The 20123-nt window shown below is 37.6% G+C and overlaps 1 protein-coding gene across 1 annotated transcript in view; it reads left to right on the top strand.

The window, feature by feature from the left end:
- The window catches only part of GPR158 (G protein-coupled receptor 158), a 570604-nt gene that overhangs the window by 55808 nt on the left and 494673 nt on the right, over positions 1–20123 (top strand). The window contains 1 exon segment of the mRNA XM_006887106.1: positions 3258–3363. Coding sequence (XP_006887168.1) covers positions 3258–3363 — 106 coding nt within the window.

The raw sequence follows: 20123 nt of genomic DNA on the forward strand, positions 1-20123 counted from the left end.
ATCTCCTTCCATGTTATTAACTGCCTCTGAAAACCTACTGGAGGGTCAGCTCTGGGAGGGTTCCAACTTGATGGTGTACAACAACAAAAACATGTGATAAATAATTGGATTTCCAGGTAACTTAATGTCTGAATTTGCTCCTTTACTCTTTTAACAAGTATTTAGAATTGTCTGATAAGGGGCGATCACTGTAAGAGAAGATATGGAGAATACTAAGGTGAACCACATGGGCCCTGCTCTCCCAGAAAACTAAAAAATAAAAGTTGTTTTTTTAAAAAAGAATTGAGATATTCAATGAAGAATGGTTGATAAAGTCTGGGGAAATTGGAAGGCTGTCATTTGGATTATAGTACATTTGCCAGCTGACTTCACTGCAAGGACTTTCAATAGAATTTTATTCCACATAAAATCAATGACAACAACAACAACAACAGAAACAACACAACTCACTGCTGTAAAGAGTCCAACTCATAGCAACCCTCTATGGTGTTTCCAAGACAATAAATCTTAATGGGAGGAAAGAGATACAAGGCCTTTGGGATAACAGTGTAACTTGCTGCCAATCAGGCAAGCTCACTTTAATAATATAAATTCTACTTTATACTTTTTGAAGAAGAAATATTCATCATTTCCATTCATTCAATGAGCATTTATCAGTGTGAACCATGGCCTGGAAATATTCTTGACCTCTGTAAGCATTAATAAGCAAGAATAAAAACCCCAACAAAAGCTCATTGCTGTGGAGATGGCATCGACTCATAGCTGACCGTCCAGTGGGTTTCTGGGAGGTTATAAATCATCTGGGAGGAGTTTGAACTTCTGTCTCCCACAGATCCCACAAGAGATTTGAACTACTAGAGAGGCCTTTGGATTAGCAGTGTAACCCACTAGTAGTTCTGTGGGGGTACTTCATCATAGGTTAAGGAGAAAAACAAACTCAGAGGCAAACTAGAAATATGAAATTATTTATTTACTCCCAATTATGTCAAACAACACTAGACACTTTGTTAGAAGGTTTCATAGTTTAAGAGGAAAAAAGAGATGAAAGAAATGAATCATGACAAGTGGCAATATAGGCTTGCTCAGGAGTCCCTGGGTGGCATAAATGGTTAAGTGCTGGACTGCTAATCAAAGGGTTGGCAGTTCAGACTCAACTAGTGAAGCCTCAAAGGTGGCCTGATTGCTCTTCAGAAGGAAACCTTCAGAGGATCACGGTCTTGATCTTGATCACGATCAGAGAAGTTTTACTCTGAAAACTTTGGGTTTCAGTAAATTATAATTGACTTCATGACAACCAACAGCAATCAACTTACTGAATTAGTAATACCACATCTCTTTTTGGAAAAGTGTTTTAGTTTTGGCAAAGTGCTATCATTTAAAGAAATGGCACTCATTTAAATTCTATTGGTTTTATAATTTTATTTCTATTTATTCTAGAATATTGATTTATTTTCTTATTATTAAAGCAATTCTTTAAGAATTTTGAGTGTAAATGCATGATTGTACTGATTTAAGTAATATGAATGGACAAAAAGTTTAAACTGATACCTTGAAAGGTGTTTGTTTACTTTAGTGATTGTTTTCTACTTGTTTGTAAAACAAACAAAAAACCAAAATCAACCCTCAACAAAATAAATATCTTCTAAAATTTGAGGCTTCAAGGTCCAGGGAACACTATATTTTTTCTTCTCAAGTCCAGATGTGACAATTCAGTTTGGACAGGTGTTTTTGCTACTGCTCATTGTAGCAGTAAAGGTGACAAAAGAAGGGAGTCATCTTGGGAAAATGTTGGGAGATTAATTGGAAAAAGTTGCATATAATTTTGGACAAATTTGAACCTTTGCTTACCATTTTGCCTTTAACTGGCTCTGAATTTATAAACTCTTTTTATCAGTTATTTTTCTCAAATGGCATTGTGACATTCAGTGTTTTAGTTTCCAGATGAAAAATATTAATCTGGACTTTTGTAGATGGTGTAAATCTCCGTATCTTGTTGGAACACAGGGAGACCTTAAGTTAATACCATTAAGTTGGAAGATCAAAGAAAAGAATGACTTTTTAAAATACATTAACTTTCAGTCCTGACCTCTAACCTGCCTGTTATTGGCCCTATAATGAGAAACAAGAGTAGAAAGTACTGAAATAAGAGATTTTTTTTTAAGTTGCATTAATAGAAGGGACATTGAAGTAGGTATTATTTCAGAAACAACTTTGCTTCCACGTCTGGAGTTTAGTCAGTCAACAGTTATTTACTGAGAACCCTACTGTGTCCCAGGGATCTTTGTTGGTTAATTTAAAGGTTGGACACTCAAACCGTCAGCTATTCCATTGGTGAAAGATGATGCAGTCTCCTTTCATAAATCCTATAGAACTCCTATGGAGCAATTATCTTTTGTCTTTTAGAGTTATTCTGAGTCTAAAGTAATTAAATGGTGACAGGTTTTATTCTGTGCTAAGCCTAGTCCTTAGACTGTTGTACTGTTAACCAAAATTCCATGTGTCTACAGTGGTTCAAAACCACTATAGCTTGAAGGGAGAAAGATGAGCAGTCTTCTCCTGCTCAGTAAGATTGACAGTCTCAGAAACATACCCTCCTGAAGGAGGGTCACCGTTATGAATCAGCATCAACTTGATGGCAATGAGTTAACTGTGATATTATGCTTGGAGTTGAAAATAGAGTATTGAACAAATACAGAGCCTCTACTTTGGGACTAAAATATAACTTGCACCTACTATTGAGCCCCTTTCTATCTTCCCTTGGTATATTTTAGGTGAATATGAGTGGGCAGTTAGGAAATTTTGAGTCTTTTCTACATTGTCTAATTTCCAGGGTATAATACAGAGTTGGAAAATACAATGGTTCAATATTGAATATGCCATGGTCTGTCAAGGGAAAAACCAGGTTTGTCCTAGAGAGGCTTAAATCATGCTGCTCCTTGGAAATCATGCTGCTCCTTGGAGGCAAGAATTCTGAGGGTTTGTCTGACATACTGTGGGCATGTTGAAAGAATTGACCAGTACTTAAGAGAGGGACATCATGCTTGGAAGGGTGGAAGGACAGTGTAAGAGAGGAAGACCCTCAATGAGATGGATTGATTCAGTGACTGGGGTAATGAGAGTAGATGTGTCAGAGACAGCAGAGTTGGCACAGGTTAGATCAGGGTTCAGGGCTATCGTTCAAGCAACTTGACATCACAAAACAACAACAAATACTAATTTATTGTTTTTCCTTTATTTTCTTTCTCTCTGTTTTTAAGGGGTGTCATGAAAGTGGACATAAATCTTCAGAAGGTGGATATTGACCAATGCTCAAGTGATGGCTGGTTTTCAGGAACTCATAAATGCCAACTTAACAATTCGGAGGTAAGAACATGAAAATGAAATCCTCTGAAACAAAAATCTCAGGAATGCTCTGTTTTTGATTGTATTGAATTTGTGTGGGTAGTGAAAGAGAGGCTTCTTGCTGGGGAGGGGGAAAAAAATTCTCACTTTGTAGCTCTCAATCCTGCCAGAAGAACGGAAAGAAAACTAGAGAATAAAACTCGTTTTCAGTAATTATTTAGGCACCAAGAGAGGGCTAAAACTAAAATTCTGTCTGAAGTTTCACTTCATTTAATGGCTGACCTTATTCTTCAAAATGGAATAGAATTTTAAAATAGCAATGAAGTGAAAAACCTATTCTAGGATGGGCCAACCAGATTGTGCATAGCTTTATAGAATGTGATGTTTGTTGAAACATTGATGGTATTCGTTCAGACACTGCCATCTGTCAGAAAAGCAGTAGGGAAAGTGTGGCAGGGCAATTTGGCAATTAAGGAGAAAACTCTGTACTGGAACCTGGAAAGAAAACGTAGGAGCCTATGTGCATGCTTTTGATTTTCAACTCCTATATAGTCTTCTTTTGACAGGACAGTGGTTGATAAGGAGCAGGAGCCATTATCATACTCTGGAAATAAGGCTTTCACTTAGAGATGAAATATGATGATGTACTGAATTGTATTGGGAAAGTCTACTGCCAGGTATCTCTCCAGAGTACTGAAGAACAACAATGTCAGTCTGGAGACTCAGGTGCACCTGATCCAGGCCATAGTCTCTGCAATTACTTTCTATGCTTCAGAAAGCTGGACAATGACTTGGGCTGTTAGAAAGAAAATTGATGTCTTTGAACTGTGGTGCTGGAGAAGAGTATTGAATAGACTGCCAGGAAAACAAGAGGTTCACCTTGGAGAGGATGAAACCAGGCTTCTTCTTGGAGGCGAGGATACTGAGGCTTTGTCTGACATACTTTGGACATGTTGCAAGGAGTGATCAGTCCTTGGAAAGGGATGTCATGCTTGGGACGTTGGATGGACAGTGCAAGAGAGGAAGACCCTTGATGAGATGGATTGATCAGGTGACTGGAGTAATGAGGGTAGACTTTTCAGAGGTTGGTACAGGATAGAGCAGGGTTCAAGATGCTGTACATAAGATTGCTATGAGTCACAAGCAACTCAACAGCACATAGCAATAATAAAAAACTGATGATTTAATTTTCAGTAATGTGTCTCTCAGGTTCCAAAAAGCTATAAAACAGGTGGACAGTAAAGTTCCTGATTTTAAAGTTCCAAGTAAATGTTTGTGAATTTGTGAAGGAAGTCTGCTCGATTTATTTAAATTACAGGGGAAATTCAGACACATGTAGTATTCTCTATCTTTAATTTTTGCTATTTATAAGAAATAGTCATACACAGCATAATTTTAGGATAAAGAATTAAGTAAAAAGAAAATGTAATAGCAAGCAATTATTTGTGTCATTACACAAACAAAAAAACATTTATATACCTCTGCTCATACCTCCACACAGCCCTACAAAACCTTTGACAGTCCCTAGGATGACCATACACCATTCCATACCCCACACACCCATCTTCCATTGTGCCTTTTATTTTCTAGCTTTTAACTCTCTCACGCCAAACCTCCAGAAGCTTCATAATTCCTGACATCCTGCAGATCCCATCATGACTCCCAATCCCCCACAGTACCCCTACATGCATTACCACACATCCCCATACCTAATCCTACATTTTGCCAAAAATCCCAAACAGCCTCCCTCTCCAGCCACCTTTTCCTCTCTTCTCTCATACTCCACTTTTTAAAATACTTAAAAATGCATGATTTTCCCTTGTTAACTCACAAAATTGAAGGTACTCCTTTTGCCCCTTGTCCTTATTCATTTATAAGGCTTTCAACATTTTAAACTCTGTTTGCCTTTGAGAAATCCTCGTAGCATAGTGGATAACATGCCAGGCTCTTTACTGAAAGGCGCATTTAGCTCAAATCCCCCAGCAACTCCAAGGGAGAAAGATATGCAGTCTCCTCCTGTAAAGATTTATATCCTTGTAAACATTATGAAAGATTAGCTATGAATTAGAACCTCCTTAAAGACAATAAGGGTTTTGTTTTGCATTGGCTTAGTTTACTTCTTTTTTTGGGAGATCCTAGCATTTATAACTATATGACACTCAGCCACTGATCTGGTGAATATTGTTTGCTTTATTATTATCTCTGTAGAGCCACTGAGCTTTGTGTTTAGCCAGAGTGGATCTCTTTCCCCCCTGCACTGGTGTCGTATTGTGGATATTGATCTGTGTGTGCTCATTTCTATACAGCCTTGTTTCAGTGGTGCTCCTGGCTGGTTCAATAAGCAGTCTGTCTAGAAACAAGGGAATTTTCACTTTACGTTTGCTGCTTGCCTCTAATAATCTTGGTGTAGTTTTTGTTTCCTTATAACACATTTCATTATTTTACTAGATGGTTATATTGAAGGAAACTCTTTCTCCTTTTGGAGAGTTGATTTATTCTCATTGAATCCTGGTTATTAATTTTCTGGCTTTTTGTGTTGTTTTAGAGCTTTCAAAGAAATATTGCCTCTACTCTGATCAACAGAGATTAGGATGAAATGGATAACTTTCATGACTATATATCTCACCTATATTATTATATCTATTTGCTTTCTATTCAGCAACTTGAGAAAACTGACAACTAAATCATGAATCTTATTTGAAAATGTTGTAGAAAGAGGGTTAGTGATTTAATAAAGCTCAACAAACAGAGAATCTATAAAACGCATATGTTGGCTTACACTTTTGATCTTGCTAAAGCATTGAAGTTATGGACAGCATCAGTAGTAGGAGTTTGGTCACAAATAACCAAGGAAAGACAAAACAGAAGAAAAATATCCCTTTGCCAGTGCTGTTTACAATAGCAAAGAGTTGGAAACAATGAAAATGTCCAAGTGATTTGTGTGTGAATGTCAGTATCATTAGAGGAGACACTCGTCATGGTATAATGGATATTGCTGGTCGTTAGCAGTCTCCACTTCTAAATACTGGAAGAAATCATGCATTTCTAGGTTATGAAGTTTTCACTTTAAACTTCTTTACTTACAACTTCTCACTTTTTAAATGTTGTCAGTGTGTTGGTCAGTTAGGGTATGTTAAAAGAGAATAGCAGGCCTGATGTTGGAAAGAGGTAAGTGGCAGGTGACCAAAGAAAAAAAAACACCTTAGGAGCATTTCAGAAGGGAAGGGAATGGTCTATGAACAAAATCATTTCTAAATGAAATTGAACACAAGAATTGCCTCAGGATCTAGGAGACTGGAAAATATTTTTTTGAAGAATGTATTGAGATCTGAGTCTACATCTTGAGCTGGATTTTAAAATTACTCTGACTGCTTTCATAACTGATCCAGATCATTGTAGCATGTATTTAGGTTTTCCGTATCTGTCTCAGTAACTCTTGACCTATTTCTGAATTACTTACTGTCTATTCACAGTACTTGAAGTTGTATCTTAATAGTAGTTTCTCAATATATTAAAATTCACCAGGATTTTTTTATTTTAAAGTTTTTCTTTTGTTCTCTTTGTTATAAGAATTGATTTAATTACTGTTAGAAAGAAAAGACATTAAGACAATGGCCTTCAAACTTTTTTTATTATATTTTATTAGGAAAAATATTTATCACATTCACCCTGGGATATGTGTATAAATTTATTACCATATATAACTTTTGTTAGACTTAGAAGGATATAAATGTGAGACAATGATTAAAATTATGTTATTATATAATGATAAATCAGAAGATGAATTGCATTGGGAAAAATCTGCTGTCAGGGACCTTTCCAGGGTACTGAAGAGCAATGATGTCAATCTGGAGACTTAAGTGAATCTAATCCAGGCCATAGTCTTCACAATTACTTGCTATATTTCAGAAAGCTGGACAGTGACCAGGGTTGATAAAAAGAAAAATGATTCCTTTGAGCTGCGGTTCTGGAGAAGAGTGTTGAATACACCATGGACTACCAGGAGAACAAACAAGTTTGTCCTAAAGAGGGTGAAACCAGGCTACTCCTTGGAGGCAATGATTCTGAGGCTTCGCATGACATACTTTGGACATGTTGCAAGGCGGGACCAGTTCTCAGAAAGGAACATTATGCTTGGGAGGGGGGAGGGATAGGGCAAGAGAGGAAGACCCTTGATGAGATGGATTGATTCAGTGTCTGGAGTAATGAGAGTAGGCATGTCAGAGACAAAAAGGTTGTCACAGAATAGAGCAGGATTCAGAGCTGTTGTTCTTAGGGTCTCTGAGTCGCAAGTGATTTGATGGCACATAACAATAATAGATATAATATTACTGGAAGACCTATCTATTCAGTCCTCATTATTCACAGATTCTGTATTTGCAAATTTGCCTTCTCATTAAGATTTATTTGTAGCCCCAAATCAATATTATTTTGGGGTGCTGTTTTGATCATTCACAGGTGTACACAGCTGTAAAAAAATGTAGTTGCTTGATGCACATGCTCCCCTCTAAGGTCAGACAAGGTAATGCCTTGCCTTCCGATAATATAAACAAGTGTCCTTTTTATAAAATATTTAGTGATATACTCTTCATAATTTTGTGTTTTTTTGCTGGTGATTTTGCTATTTCAAATTACCCCAAATGTAGGGTTTAAAAAAAAAATTATTTTCAAATGTAGTTTTAAATGCTATCTAGTGTTACTAAGAACAATAAAGCTGTACTGTAATGTGTGTTAAAGAGAGAACATTTGTGTGAGATAAAGCTCTATTCAGATGTCAGTTATAGAGCTTTTGGGCATAAGGTCAATGTTACTGAATAAAAACTATATTAAATAAGGTATCTTTAAACAGAAACTCATATAAAGGTTATATGTTGATCAGTAGATGAAAATTTTGTGACCAGAGGTTTGAAGAACCCAAACTTGTATATCTCCTCGGAATTCAGTATCGGTTTATTTAATGTTTGCAATGACTTTACACAATGCCACTATGGTGATTGATGAGAACTGACTGTATCAACTGCTTTACATTTAAAAAAATTAATGAGTGGTATTATTGAATATGTATAAACATTTAAAAAATCATTAATACTTAGTAGTAATGCAGTGATTCAGAGATCTTTAAGTTTAGTTTATTATTATACTTGGTCTTAATGCACATAATTATTTAAATAGATGTCTTAAAAAGATATGCCAATCCACACTGAAGATAGATTGTTTGTTGTGTTTGCTAAATGACATTGCTTATTCTTTCAATTCCATCCACCAGTTTTCAAAAGGTTTATGTAAGAATGCAGTGCATAGCTTTTTATCTTTACCTAATATAAATCAGTGTTAGAATACTAATTGTAAAGTTTGTCATCTTGGGATTTAAAAGAAATAGGTTAAAAATTCACTAAAATTCTTCATGCTTAATATTTTAAAATAGTTTGGAAAATTTATTTCCGAGTCTAAAATGCATTGTTATGCAAATGTCTACAGTTTTTGGCAACAAAATCTCATAACACTGCAAAGATTTTCAAATAAGCATTTTAAAACTGCTTGCTTCAAAAGACTTTCTAATGCATTGTTAAATTGCCACTTTTATTTTGAAGGAACCCATTATGCATATTTAAAAAATATGGCTGGATAGACATTACTGACAACCACTTGTCATCACAGAATAAGTCAGTAAATTTGGACTGTTTGCTGTTTTTTGTAAAGAATTATACATAACTAATTTTTAAGTTTAGAAACAAGTAATTTGCATTGATATAATAAAAGTCTTTCTTTGAAAGTATGTTAAAAGTCACGTGAGTATACTTATATCAATTCAAGTCTTAAACTTTGTTGTTGTTATGTGCAGTTGAGTCGCTTGCAACTCATACCTATGTACAGCAGCCCTAACCCTTGCTCTATCTTATGCCAATCACACTGCCTCTGACACACCCATCCTGACTACCCCAGTCACTGAATCAATTCACCTTATAGAGGGTCTTCCCTTCCTGCGCTGTCCTTCCACCCTCCCAAGCATGATGTCCCTTTCCAAGGACTGGTCCCTCCTTACAACATGTCCAAAGTATGTGAGACGAAACCTCAGAATCCTTGCCTCTAAGGAGCAGCCCGGTTTAACCCTCTCTGGGATGAATCTGTTTGTTTTCTTGGCAGTCCATGGAACATTCAATACTCTTCTCCAGCACCACAGCTCAAAGGCATCAATTCTTCTATCCTCCCTAGTCATTGTCCAACTCTCTGATGCATAACAAGTGATTGCAAAGACCATGCCCTGTATCAGACACACCTTAGTCTCCAGAAAGACACCATTGCTCTTCAGTACTTTGGAGAGGTCCCTAACAGCAGACTTTCCCATGGCAATACGTCTTTTTAATTTCCTGGCTGCTGGTGCCAAGACGAGAGTGTTGACTTTGGAGCCAAGAAGACTAAAGTTGTTGACAATCTCAATCTCTTCACCATTCATCCTGATGCTGCTAATTGGTCCAGTGGTGAGAATCTTTATCTTCTTAATATTGAGCCTCAATCCATCTTGAAGGCTGTAGTCCTTGACCAGCAGCAGCAAGCGCTTCAGGTCCTCCTCAGTTTCAGCAAGCATGGTTGTGTCATCTGCATAACGCAGATTGTTGATAAATCTTCCACCAATCCTGATGTCACACTTCTCCTCATAGAGCCCAGCCTCTCGGATAATCTGTTCTGCATACAGGTTGAAAGGTATGGAGACAGGATACATCCCTGTCGTACACCCTTCCCAGTTTTGAACCATGCAGTGTTTCCTTGCTTAGTAAAGCTTAATTTATTGCTCAGTCTTTATAGACAGTTGACTATAAATACACGTTATTTTTTTTTCACCTCTCAATCTCTTAGTTAGTTTGCTTTGGAGAGTATTTCTTCAGGTTTTCAGATTCACCTTTTTATCCATAATTATCAGAATGTTGTTGTTGTTTACTGTCGGATCAGAACCGACCCATAACTGACTCTGCGGCAGGTTTTCAGAGGCAGTTAATCAGACGAGAGGAGACTGCTCATCCTTCTCTTGACGAGTGGCTGGTGGCCTGGAACCGTGAGACTTCGGGATTGCAGTGCAGATTCTTGCCCTGGGCCACCAGATACAGTATTTACCAGTTCAGTCATTAACTTTATATTGTTCCAACGTGGTTTTTCCAATATCCTTTTCTATTGAATTTATTGGATCATTACAATCATCCATTAAGTGTAAATTAATGAATCAAGAGAGATCTTTTTAAAAAGGAAGCAATTTAACCAAAAAACCCAAGGAATGGTGAAAGGTTTATATTTTTTCTTCTGAAGGCAATTCTACATACAGAAAATAGTTTATTCATTTGACTACATACAACTCTAGTGAGAGAGGCCTTTTCTAGTTTTCTTTATTTACTTGCATTTTTGATTGTTTATTTTAGTTGCGTTTTTGATTGAAAACAGTTACTTACTACCAGAACAATTCTTTGGTTGTGAATCACTGATATTTTTAGTATTATGATTCACTTCTGCAAGTTCAACCAAAGAGCACATTGGTATGAAATTAGGTAGAAACTAATCTAAAACTTAGTTAGCTCTTGATGGCCAAAACAATTTTGAAGAGGGTATTATAAAGGCACATACAAATTTGGATTAGGGCCAGTGTACAAATGAGGCCATCTTTGTGTGAATGGTGACCACAAGAGTTTCTTGCCAGTGTTGGAACTTATGACTGAATCTCTGGCAGTGACTTTGAGTGATAGGAATGTCTGGTTTTAAAAGTGGAATCAAGGGATAAATAAAACTCATCTCTTTGCTTAGTGATTCATAAGGTCACACTGTCTGGGTACTAGCTGAGAAAGGTGGTGTTGAGAGAAGGGATCTCTTTCCACCTGGGAACTAGAATACAAATCAGAATGTAGAAGGGGGGGAACCACTCAAAACTAGAAACAAGAGACCAGAAGTGTTTTGAATAAACAGTTGTAAGAGTTCTGATGATCTGTTCCATTGGCAGTTGTCCTGCTAACCCAATGACCATGACTCTCTAATGGTTTGAATCCACTGACTTCTCTGTGGGAGAAAGATGGTCAATCCCCTGCTGTGTGATTTATAGCCTGAGAGACCCAATGGAGTGTCAGCCAGGGGTCAATTTTAACTTTACAACAATGAGTTTGAGTCTGTGATGGTGTGGCACACAATCTGGTGGTGCAGTGGTTAAGTGCTTGGATGCTAAATGAAAACTCAATTGTTCTGACTCGTTAAGCCATTCATCTGCAGAAAGGTGTAGCAGTCTATTTCCATGTAGATTATCAGCCTTGAAAACCCTACAGGACAGACCTACTTCCATTCTATAGGACTGCAATGAGTTGTACTCTAGAGAACAAGAGATTTGTCTTGGTTTTCTTTTTTAATATTTAAGATGATATAAAAAGACATTTTAGACTCTAGTCATTGCTGAAACATTATCTCATATACTTTGGGCATGCTGTTAAGAGGTGCCAGTCCTTAGAAAAGGACATTATTCTTTGAAGGTTTGTGGGTCAGTGCAATAGAGGAAGTCCCTTAACAAGATGTATTGACACAATGACTGTAACAATGGCTCAAGCATAAGAGAGTTGCTGAGAATGGCATAGGATAGGGCAGGGTTCAGATTTTTTTTTTTGTAGAGTTGCTATAAGTCTTACTAGACTCAAATGGTGTTTAACAATAATCATTGCTGATGACAAAACACCTAAAATATTGCCCATCTCCTCTGTGAAGTAAGGTGAAGACAGGGCAGTCTAGAGGTAGGAAATCTGTAACATCTACATCTGGTATAGAGTAATCTGGAACAGAAGAATTGGCTTACACATACCAGTGGATATGATCTCAAAATAATAGACTATCCTAATCTTTTCAACTCAGTGTGAGAACATCTGATAACATGTGAAGTTAGTGGACTGATTTGGAACATGTAGCTAAATTTATGATGGATCTAATTATGGCAAAAGAAAAACATCCCACAACTCTACCTATTAAACTTTTGCTTTTGTCATATTCAGTAGCAGAAAAATTGCTACTTGTCCAATTCTAGATATGAGAAGCAATCAGAAAATCCAGTGAGTGCCTGAGGGTGACTTTTTAGTGGTTAAATATAGCTTTGCATCATTAGCTTATGTGGGAAAAATCCCATTATGACAGCAAATCAGATCTAATCTGGCACTCCCCTCCACTACAATTATATCAAATACGGTGGAAGCTTGTCAAAGCTTTCAGTGAGAAATGAGGCTACTGAGGCTTGGCAGCCCCCTTTTTGAACACAATGAGGAATCATGTTGCTTAGTTACAGCCCGTGGCTGATTTAGAAAGCTTTAACTGACTGTATTATACAAGAGTTAAAACTACATTCCTTGATATCTTTTTTCTTCCCCAAAGAAGAAAAACCTTAGTTACCACTTCACTTTTTTGTTTTTTTAGTCTCTAATTCATTAATGTATATTCTTCTGGGACAAGATTCAACTTAATATTGGTTTTCCCTCCTCAAGTTTCATAGGTTAGGAGAAAACAAGTGGGTGGTTGATGATACAAGAAACATGAAATATTGTAGAAATTTGAAAATACTTTTCTTTTCGAAGTAATGTACAAGTGGCTACTTCATAGTTTTTTCTTCTTTGAAGTTATTGCATTTTACCCTTTCTTGTATTATCTTAATGGTTTGGGTTGTTACTGTCTTTAAAATATTACAAGAATAGGAAATTTTTAATTGTGTATTTAATTTCAGTGCAAAGTATAAATAGATATATATAGATGTGTGGGAAAATGTTTTGTTGTTGTTATGTGCCGTCGAGTCGCCTGCGACTCATAGCGACCCTATGTACAACAGCCCTAAACTCCGCTCTGTCCTGTGCCAATCGCACTGTCTCTGACACTCCCATCCCAATTATCCCAGTCACTGAATCAATCCACCTCATAGAGGGCCTTCCTCTCCTGCGCTGTCCCTCCACCCTGTAAGGAACAATATAATTGATGAAGCAGGAATAATAGTAGGGCTTGCATTTGAATAAAAAGTCTTTTAAAAACAGAACTCAGAGGAAAACCTAAGTAATAAATGGAGATTATTTATTAAAATGATTGGGCATGATATATAAAAATAATTGTGTAAATAGGAAACTGTTAGCTCTGTCAGAGCTGATGTCAACGGGGTGAAATCACACATAATGCTAAGGGTGTTGCTGCTAAGGGTGATGCTAAGAATCTGACTTGTGGTTCATTTCCAGAAAGCAGTAACTGTTTAAATATACCTACTCCTCATTTACACAGCCAGGTTGCAAAGACCAGGTTGTTATGTTAAAAAACAGTGTTATGTGAATAGTTCTGTTAAAAACAGTGTTATCTGTTACATCAGATCATAAACAAAGATAACATCATTATATAACTGCCAAATCACATTATTACAAAACTATCCAACTGCTGAGAATCCTGACTCAGCCAAGGGAACAAACAGCCTTAACTATAATAGCCAGTGTTAACTTTTGCCTTACAAAGCAGCATTCCTTACAACTGACTGTGTCATTAATGTAGTTGTTGTTGTTAGGTGCCATCTAGTCTTATGAACAACAGATCTTCACCCTGTCCTACCCTATGCCATCCCCATATTTAAAGCCCATTGTAGTAGTTACCTTGTCAGTCCATCTGGTCGAGGGTCTTTCTTTCCTTTCCTGATACTTCATCTTTCCAAATATTATGTTCCTTTCCAAAGAATAGACCCTCCTTGAAACATATACAATATATTTCAAATGGAGCTTCAGAATCCTTGCCTCCAAGGAGCAGCCTGGTTTTACCCTCTCCAGGACCAAACTGTTTGTTCTCTTAGCAGTCCATGGTATATTCAGTACGCTTCTTCAGCACCACAAGTTAAAGACATCAATTCTCCTTTTCTCTTCTTTAGTCATTGTCCAGCTTTCTGATGCATTGCAAGTAATTGCAAATGTCATGGCCTGGATCAGGTGGACTGTAGTCTCTAGACTGACATCGTTGCTTTTCAGTACTCTGGTGAGGTGCCTGACTGCAGATTTTCCCCAGTGCAATTTGCCTTATGATTTCCTGACTGCTGATACCAATACTGTTGATTGTGGAGCCAAGTAAACTGAAGCTGTTATCAATTTCAATCTCTTCACCATCTATCATGATGCTGCCAATCAAGGATGATACCCTTGCTATCATTCCATAACTCATCTGGTCTTCAATCAATGCTTCAAATATATTTTTTAAATGATCTTGCAATTCAGATGGAATAGATTTAAGATCATATTTAGTTTATAGTGTTCTTCATCCTCAATTTGAATTTGCACATTAATAATTGATCATCTAACTCACAGTTCACACCCCTGTTTTAGTTGTGACTACTGACATTAAACTTCAACAATTCTTTACACTTATGTAGTGAATATGATTCCTAGGCAGCCAATAAGATGAGATACATGTATAAAGTTCTTGTTTGTGTCTTTTAAAAAAGGTATTTACAAAGAATAAATCATGGAAAATACAAAATTCGATCATTCTATTTCCAGCCTCATTTGTATCACCAAGCCCATATTTGCCAACTACTGTTTCTTCTTTACTTTTTCCGTCTTTTGCATTACAGTAACCAGTTATGATGAACTCATCCTGATTGCATGGGCAGTAAATTTTGGACTGCAACTTTTTGTAAAACTTGTCAATTACTTCCCCTTTGGCTCTGGATTTAGGAGTGTGTATTTGATAGATAGTCGTATTAATGAGACTTCCTTGTATGCTTATGGATGATAACCTATCACAACGTTGTATTTCAGGATAGAACTTGAAATTTACTTTTTGATTATAAATGCAACATCATACTTCTGGTTTTCATTCCCTACATAGTATATCATATGATTATCCGATTGAAAGTGGCCAACGCTAGTCCATATCATCTCACTAATGCCTAGAATGTCAATGTTCATGTATTCCATTTCATTTTTCACAATTTCTAGTTTTATAACATGTAAGCTACATACATTCTATATTCCAATCATTGAATGATGTTTGTCATTAATGTAGTAGGATATAAATTTTTTTTACTGTTGTTGTAAATGAAAAATTCTGGACAATATAGATGATAATTGAGGAGTGAGAATATTTTTAGTGCTTGAGATGGCTAGGTTGGCACAGGATAGAACAGTATTTAGAGCTCTTGTACAAAGGGTCGCTATGAGTTGCAAGCGACTCAATGGCACATAACAACAACAACAACAACATCCCATAGCAGCTGATTGGAAGAGATCTATATTTGTTCCCACTCCAAAGAAAAGTGACCTGACAGAATGAGGAATTATTGAATAATATCACATGCAAACAAGATTGTGCTGAAGATTATTAAAGAATTACCAGAACAGCACATCAACAGAGAACTGCCAGAAGTGCAGGCTGGATTTAGAAAAGGCTGTACTAGAAATATTATAGCTAATGTTAGATGTATGGATCTTGGCTGAAAGCAGAGAAACCAGAGGTATGTCTATCTGTGTTTCAGTGACTACGCAAAGGCGTTTGACTGTGTGGATCACAACAAACTGTGGCTGACTCTGAGAAGAATGGGAGTCCCAGAACATTTGATTGTGCTTATGTGAAATGTATACTTGGACCGGGAGCAGTCACCAGAACACAGCAAGGAAATATGGCATGATTCAAAATCAGGAAGGGTGTGTGCTAGAGATGTGTCCGATATCCATACCTTTTCAATTTATATGCAGAACAGATCATCCGGGAGGCTGGACTGTATAAGGAGGAGTGTGGCATCAGGATTGGAGGAAGATTCATCAACAATCTACGTTATGCATATGACACAGCCCTGCTTGCTGAAACTGAGGAGGATCTGAAGCACTTGCTGCAGAGAATCAAGGACTGCAGCCTTCAATATGGATTAAAGCTTAACATGAAGAAAACAAAGATTCTTATCACTGGGCCAATGGGAGCATTATGATAGATGGTGAAGAGATTGAAATTGTTAACAGCTTTACTTTGGTTGTCTCCACAATCAACTGGCATCCAGGGAATCAAAAGATGTATTGCATTGAGAAAGTCTATAGTCAGAAACCCCTCCAGAGTATTGAAAAGCAATGATGCCAGTCTGGATACTAAGGTGTGCCTGATCCCGGCCATAGTCTTGGCAATTACTTGCTAAGCAATAGAAAGCTAGACAATAACTAGGGATGATAGAAAGAGAATTGATGCCTTTGAACTGTGATGCTGGAGAAGAGTTGAATATATCATGGACTACCAGGAGAACAAACAGATTCATCCTTGAGAGGGTGAAACCAGGCTGCTCCTTGGAGGCAAGGATTCTGAGGCTTTGTCTGACAAACTCTGGGCATGTTGCAAGGAGGGACCAGTCCTTGGAGAGGGACATCATGCTTGGGAGGGTGGAAGGACAGTGCAAGAGAGAAAGACCTTCGATGAAGTGGATTGATTCAGTGACTGGGATAACTGGGGTAGGTGTGCCAGAGACAATAAAGTTGGCACAGTATAGAGCAGGTTTCAAGGCTGTTGTACATAGGGTCACTATGAGTTGCAAGCAACTCAATACCACATAACAGCAACAACAACAAAAACAAGATTCCATAGCAATGCTTTCTATTGTTTTGCCATGTACTGTTGGGGCCAACTCATAGCTGATTGTCCAGCAGGTTTTCAGAGGCCGTAAAACTCATGGGAGGAGATTGTCCATCTGTCTCCAGTTTGTCATCTTTATAATTTCTCATCATAATTACTGCAATGAAATAAATCCATGACCTAATCTTGAGGCTCAATGTCAAGAAGACAAAAATTCTCACCACTGGACCAATCGGTAGCATCAGGATGGATGGCGAAGAGATTGAGAGTGTTCACAGCTTCAGTTTGCTCGGCTCCACGGTCAACACTCTTGGCACCAGTAGCCAGGAAATAAAAAAACGTATTGCGATGGGAAAGTCTGCGGTTAGGGACCTCTCTAAAGTACTCAAGAGCAATGGTGTCTCTCTGGAGACTAAGGTGTGCCTGATACAAGCCATGGTTTTTGCAATCACTTGTTATGCATCAGAGAGTTGGCCAATGACTAGGGAGGATAGAAGGAGAATTGATGCCTTTGAGCTGTGGTGCTGGAGAAGAGTATTGAATGTTCCATGGACTGCCAAGAAAACAAACAGATTCATCCTAGAGAGGGTTAAACCAGGCTGCTCCTTGAAGGCAAGGATTCTGGGGCTTTGCCTGACGTACTTTGGACATGTTGTAAGGAGAGACAGGTCTTTGGAGAGGGACATCATGCTGGGCAGAGTAGAGGGACAGCGCAGGAGGGGAAGACCGTCTATGAGGTGGATTGATTCGGTGACTGGGGTAATCGGGATGGGTGTGTCAGAGGCAATAAAATTGGCACAGGATAGAGCACGGTTTAGGGCTGTTGTACATAGGGTCGCTATGAGTCGCAAAGGACTCGATGGCACATAACAACAACAACAACAACAACAATCTTGACTATGTTATTATTTCTGTAGCTTTTACTATTGGCTTGTCAGTACAATCGCTCCTTTGTGGTGCAAAAGCAGCTTTTCTTTTGGTATTTACAATTTCAGTATCATCTGGAAGAAATTCTATAGAGTTCTAGATTTTTATCTGAAACTAGTATAATGGATCATTGTCTCTTGAGGCCTGACCCATTAATATTCTAGTTCTACTGAAGCCAGAATTGAAAGACTTACGTACTTAATTATCTTGCTCATGGGTTTTGTTTTTATACTCCTCTGCAAATTATCTTCATTTTAACTTTCATGCAAAGGCATTTGACTGTGTGCATCACAACAAATTGTGACTGATCTTGAGGAGAATGGGAATCCCAGCACACTTGATTGTGCTTATGTGAAACCTATATTCAGACAAGGAAACAATTGCCTGAACAGAGCAAGGAAATACTGCATGATTTTAAATCAAAAAAGGAGTGTATCAGAGGTGTGTCTTGTCTCCATACCTCTTCAGTCTATATGGAGAACAGATTATTCTGGAGGCTGTGCTTTATGAGGAGGAATGTAGCATCAGGATTGGAGATGACTCATCAACAACCTACGTTGAGACACAACCTTGCTTGCTGAAACTGAGGAGGACCTGACGTGCTTGCTGTAGAAGGTCAAGGACTGCAATGTTCAGTATGGATTGAAGCTCAACATCAAGAAAACAAAGATTTTCACCACAGGGGCCAACTAGCAGCACCATGATTGACTGGGAAGAGGTTAAGGTGGTTAACCATTGCAGCTTGCTCGGCTCCACAATCAACACTCTTGGCACCAGCAATAAAGAAACAAAAGGTGAATTGCACTGGAAAAATCTACTGTCAGGGACCTCTCCAGAGTACTGAAAAGCAGTGATGTCAATTTAGAGACTAAGGTGCACCTGATCCAGGCCATGGTCTTTGTATATATTTTCTATGAATCAGAGTGCTGGACAATGACTAAGGATGAAGAAAAATTGATGCCTTTGAGTTTTGGTGCTGGAAAAGAGTCTTGAACATACCATGGACCACCAAGAAAACAAATAGATTTGTCTTGGAGAGAGTGAAACCAATTTTTTCCTTGAAGGCTAGGATTTTGAAGCTCCTTCTCACATATTTTGGGCATGTGACCAGAAGAGACCAGTCCTTCAAGAAGGACATCATGCTTGGAAGAGTGGAGGAACAGTGCAGGAGAGGAAGATTCTGGGTGAGATGGATTGATTGACTCAGTGACAGGGGTAATGGAGTGTAGCTGTTTTGGAGTCAGTGAGACTGACTCAAGATAGGGCAGGCTTTACTGTACATTTGTCACTAGGATACGCAGGCGACTTGATGGCACATAATGACAACAGCAAAGCAACCATTCTCAAAGTATGACCCATTGATGCCTATTGACCCTTTCAAAGGGTTCTTTGAAATCCAAATTATTTTAATAATAATTTAAAGACATTATTTGCAGTTGGAACTCTCATTCCAAGTGTGCAGAGATGTCACAAAGTGGCATTTAGCAACTGATTGAATGCAGAAAGATTAATGAAAATTTAGATTTGTAATGAATAGAGTTAGAGAAATTAAGCATTTTTTTCTCCTTCATTTTATTTATTTTTTAATTAATGTGTTGTGTACATGTTATGATTGTAACATGACATTTTGGGTTTCTAAGCAAATTAATATTTTTTAACATTTTCCATTTTAATTTCTAGTTTCATGTCTATCAGTGGTTATAAATGTAACAAACAAAAGAGGTTGATTTCTCAATCATTTTCAAGAGTATAAAGAAATACTGAAATCAAAGAATCAAAAGTCCAGTGCACTTATCTACAACTTCATGATTTCTGATTCTGACTCCACCTTCTGCTTCTGTTATTTCATGCTCCAGGCATTTGTCTTCTTTTGCCATCTTTTACCATCTGTCAGATTTCTGTTTATCCTTTGCCTTCTAGATGTGCTGCTTTATGAATCCTTTATAGACTATTCAAACTTCAGACAAAGCAGGCTATTTTCTCTATGTGCACATATTTTTATTATAAGATGTGTAAAGCTGTACTTTATTTGATTACTATTAAGTATAATAACACTTATTGGATTCATAAGCTTTCACTATATTGTGTGTATATGTACATAATGAGCTCTGGTGGCCAAACTGTGGGAAGTTCCATTGCAAAATCAAAGGCAGGTGTTGGAATCCACCAAGTCCTCTGCTGGAGAAAGATAGCCACTCTCCTCTTGTGTAATTTACAGCCTCTGGAAACATTCTGGGAGTGAGCTATGAGTTGGCTAAAACTTGATGGCAATTAATTTTTAT

This window comes from Elephantulus edwardii, unplaced genomic scaffold, assembly GCF_000299155.1.
Source record: "Elephantulus edwardii isolate Elephantulus edwardi_28Jun2011 unplaced genomic scaffold, EleEdw1.0 scaffold00054, whole genome shotgun sequence".
Lineage (NCBI taxonomy): Eukaryota > Metazoa > Chordata > Mammalia > Macroscelidea > Macroscelididae > Elephantulus > Elephantulus edwardii.